At 38.2% G+C, this 4,814-nt stretch overlaps 1 protein-coding gene across 1 annotated transcript; it reads right to left on the reverse strand.

Moving 5' to 3' along the window:
* Window positions 1-9: 9 nt before the first annotated feature.
* On the reverse strand, window positions 10-4,286 carry hddc2 (HD domain containing 2). Its single transcript, XM_020587184.1, has 6 exons — window positions 3,847-4,286; window positions 3,381-3,502; window positions 3,075-3,177; window positions 2,858-2,926; window positions 2,600-2,738; window positions 10-2,300 (listed from the first exon to the last, which is right to left on the reverse strand). Exons 1-6 carry the CDS (start codon window positions 3,916-3,918, stop codon window positions 2,155-2,157), a joined length of 651 nt encoding a protein of 216 aa, XP_020442840.1. The 5' UTR covers window positions 3,919-4,286; the 3' UTR covers window positions 10-2,154.
* Window positions 4,287-4,814: the final 528 nt, after the last annotated feature.

A 4,814-nucleotide genomic window follows, 5' to 3' on the forward strand; every position in this document is an offset into this window, starting at 1 on the left:
ATATATGATAAAGTCTCTTGAGACTTAGGTTGAATTGCCATATCCCTAGAATCATTGACGTGATATAAGATTGACACCATAATCACGTTTAAAAATAACGGCATGAAAGGAGGAGGATATTTCACATCAGCTCCAGGAGGCAGAGAGCACCAAGGCCTGGTGTTTGTGGTCTGTATTTATTCTGTCACTTCAGCTGAGCATTGCGTAGATTGGGTCATGTATTTACAGTCAACACAAGAGAAAAACACATGTAGAAAAAAGTCACATCTAGAGTCCCTCGGACAGTTGTACTGGACTCAGTACATCAGAACTCTCCATCACTGCAGCCAACAACAGTAAACAACACAAAAGTACGTTTTTAGATTATCTTAAGAAATATCTTTGATTAAACGAAATAGATAAAATGTATTTTCAACTACCTACTACATTTTACAGAAGCTTTATGCTATAAACCAAGGAGATGTGACCAACCCTGAACTCCTGAGTTGAACAAATGACTTTTACACTAAGACAGGAGATCTTGCTTTGACATGGGATATGAAGGTCTGTAAAGTTCCCTCAAAAAAGGTCTTATAAGTAATTTAAAAAGTCTGATTTCACTTACAAAAAGTACTTTATCTATCCATCAGTGCAAAATTCAAAGACATTTAATTTACAATTGCATTAGGAAAAAACACAAACTCTTTACATTTTGTAGTGAAAGCCAGCAAATGTTTGATATTAATGTAATAGATTGTCTAAATAGTAAATACTTTTCAGCTGGGAAGCAGTGAAGATGTGATATAAGTCTTTGTAGTGCATATTGCCGTGGATGGTTTGTTATGATACTTTCATACTTTGGCTGGAATGACAGTGAAACAGGCACTACACTACGTTACATTTTATGTGCTATTAAAAAACATTAAGCAACATTTTTTGTTCCATGTGCAGTGAAATGTAGACAAACACAAGTATTGTTTCATGTATAAATCTAATGCACAGTTCTGTTTGAACAGATTTTAACCCAGAGTGGTCCAAATAACATCATGCTATTTCTGTCACCTGCTGAGTCACAGGATTGAAAATCTGATGCCTGTTTCTATGCAAATGACAAACTATATAACAGTATAGTGTAAATTCTGCACACAGAAGCTGTAACGCAATCCTTGGCTGTAATGTGACACTGAAATTCAGTACATGCTGTGTTTATACTGCTGTGCCCACACCTGCACAGGTGGGATTTTTAACTCCCTTTTGCAGAACTAACCTGTTTAATGCTGAAAGTATGGAATTAGTTTTTACTTCTTATACTAGAACAAGGTTGGTACAAAAGTTTAAAAAAAAATCTGATTATCTGTTGAAATTTTCCAACTGTGGTCTTTGCGGCCGCTGCGTAACTTCACCCTTTAAGAACCGTACTGTTTTCAGTACTGTATACAACCTGTTTAACCTTTCATTTTTCTCATAGTCTTTCGCGTGTTAGACTTTTATTTTCTTTGCTGTGGTTTGACAAGATGCCCAGGATCATTTCACATTTAATTCTCTCAATGAAACATATTTATTAAATTTCAAGTCAACATTCAAAGTACTGAAGGATTATATGCAACAAGAAATGTTTGTCAGGTTCATCCTGCTAATAAAAAAAAACTGAGGCAGTGCATGTTCTCTTTGAAAAACATCTAACAGTACATATTTTACATTTGTACACTGCTGGTTTGAATTCAAATTAAACTCAGCACAGAAACTTTGACCAAAACTCTTAAAAAGTAATGCCCCAAGACATTCAAATAAAGAAACACTCATCCATCATCATAAATAACTGTTTTATGCTGGATGTATCAGTACTGTTATAAACCTAAATTAACCTGTGGATGTCAAAAGAGACACTGAGAACTGACTGAATTTGCTGGAAAGCATCAGTGTTCAAAGAGCACTGGAAAGTATGTCTCTGACACAACAACTTCAGTAAAACTCTGTATGCAAAGTACTGAATTAACATCTGAACCTTAACCTGAAAAGTAAAACAGCTATACCGAGGGAAAGCACAAACAGCTGCATACACACAGAATATGTCTGTGTCACTGTCTTCTATTCTTAAAGCCTCCAATATGAGGAGATTCAATTGCACATCTGGTCAGTCGAGTATTTGTGTCCCCGTGTTTGTGTGTATTACAGTCAGGAGGTGTGTGACTGTGCGACTTCTGCAGCGGAGGTATGTGAATTCCCAGAATTCTTTGCTTCAGCAGTTTTAGCCATGTGGCATCCTCTGGCTTCATTCAAAGAGCTGACCAGCTGGAGCACATCTGGGTGGTGGAAATGACCTAATAAGACAAAACACACACACACACATTAAATACCTTAAGTTGGGTTTCCATTTACTTGAGGCTTGAACTGACATGAATGCAATCAAATTAATTATTTAAATCTAAAGATTTTGTTTGGGCATAGTGGTGACTTTGGTGTCCTATAATGTTACAGGCAGTTATCAAAAAAACATTTTCAAAAGCTAAAAAAGTGTGTTATGTTCACTGCACTTTTGTCCTCAGTAAAGATCCAAACAAGGTCAAGAGTGAGGGGGCCCATCAATTAAGAAAGCCCAACAGACAGGTTGTAGACTTACCGATGGTGGAGTCAAAGAACTCCTGCAGTCTTCCAGGTGTCCCCTCCAGCTCTTCATATTCATGAGCCTGCAGGATCATCTCCAGCAGGTCAAACTGTTTCACCAGCTTGGACTCTGAACTGCTCTGAGTTTCATATTCCTGCAGATCAGACAAATGTGTCATAAAAAAACATATACACATAACTATAAGAAACATGACCGGGAAGAACAAAGCATCAGTTTTGCTGAGCTTGCAATTAGATGAGTTCAATTATTTACCTCCCACAGTCCATAAATCTCCTGTTTGAGTCCCTCTGGCAGAAGATCTGTTAAGTGTCTCATCGCTTCCTAAAAGAGGTAAAGAAGAGAAATTATGCTAAGCAAACAGTTCACTAAAAAATGCTGTGCGGTTACACTTGACCAGGGTTTGGTTTTAGGATGTCAAACACAAATACAATTTAAGATACACAAACAGTAATTACAAGAACTGCTCTACCTCTTCTCTCCTGTGTTTCTCTGCTTTACTGATGTTGTCTGCTGGAGCGATATCTCCCACAATGCACTCTGCCATGTCGTGAACCAGAGCCAGCTTTATACATCTAAAGACGGTGACAGCAATGCATGAGCACTACAGTCAGTAGTGCTTTTAACTGTTTGCAAACAATAAGGGGCTAAATTGCTGTTTGGTGGTCAGACTAAGTGGAGTTCATTCAATATACTTTATAATGACCAAAATGTTATGTTGGGCTCAGGTTCTGATTTTAATCCTGAATTATTTCTTCCAAGTCTGTGTGTGACCCACCTGTTCTTGTCCAGTGTTGGGTCAGTGATGGTCAGGGACATCATGGCCATGCGGTACATGTGGTCAGACACACTCTCTGGTTGTTTCACATTTCTGTACACCCAGCCAGTCCGTGGGACCCTCTGCAGGCAAAATTGATCACAAAACACAGGTCATCAGTGACACAGGACAGGAAGAGGTAACGTCTTGGTCAGTGTTCCTGTTTATATATACTGACTTCAGTATATAAAATCTTTAAAAATGGCTGTTCTTAACTTAATTTCTGTACGTTATGAGCTATTGGTCAGAAAATATATATATTTTTTTGAAATTACACCATGGGCTCTGAGCACACGTTATGTGCAAGAACTAACTGAGCGTCGATATACCCAGTCCCAGAGAATCATGTTTAAGTTAATGTATTGTTTATTTTTCAATGGAAACACAATCACCAACAACGTTGCCCGAGTTTCAGGAAAAGTCTTACTTTGAGCTGTCCGATAAGTTTCATAAATTGCAGTATATTTCTCATAGCTTCTGCCTCCGTTGCTGTTGTCATGACTGTCCCCCGACCCGGATGCACAAAGTTGAATGTATTGCCAGTGTATCCGCTAGGGGCAGCATAGAAAACGTTGTAACCCAGATGCCTGGTTGCTGAATCATTGTGTTATTATCATCTTTGTATACGTAACATATTTGACATTATATTGGGTTTGTCCTCACTGTAGACACGGGCCGTTCAATTTATTGTTATAGATGCACTGTGTGTATTCATACAACTAGTATAAGGCGGTAATGTTTCAAGCTACGACTTAAACCAACAGGAAACTTACGAAGAAGAAGTTGCAGAAACGGAAGTAGTAGAAGCGGGAAATTGGAAACTTAAATAAACTTTTAGCCGTATTTTGTTTGGGTTTTGGTTTCACACAGAGTATTTGCCAAAATGCTAAACAAAACATCAAACTTGAAGCATATAATTAAATCGGAAGCGAAGGGCAAGGTAAAATTGAGGCCGGCGTCAGAGGCAATGGTAAGCAACAAACGATATTCTGACAGTTCGCTTTGTTTGTGGCTATCGTTTGCTAAGCTAACTGATACCTCGGCTGGTTAAATAACAAGTGTGTTTATTGCCATTTTCTCAGCTTGAGCTGTTGACACTGCTGTTTCTGAACAGCCTGGCTGAGGAGGCAAAGGCCAAATCTTTTGAAGAGAAATCTACTACGATTAAGGCTCAACACGTCAGAGCCGTGTGCAAGGTTAGTTCAGAGGTGTCAAGTCCTGTATTTTAACTGTGACGACTCTCCGTGTCTTATTTATAACAGCCCTACAATAATATCGCAGATTGCTACACATGTAAACAACCGGAAACTGCTATACACAGACTGCACACTATTTTAATTTTATATTTGTCTATACGTCTAAATAATATCTTACTAAAACTCAAGCTAATAACCG

This window comes from Monopterus albus, unplaced genomic scaffold, assembly GCF_001952655.1.
Source record: "Monopterus albus unplaced genomic scaffold, M_albus_1.0 scaffold443.1, whole genome shotgun sequence".
NCBI lineage: Eukaryota > Metazoa > Chordata > Actinopteri > Synbranchiformes > Synbranchidae > Monopterus > Monopterus albus.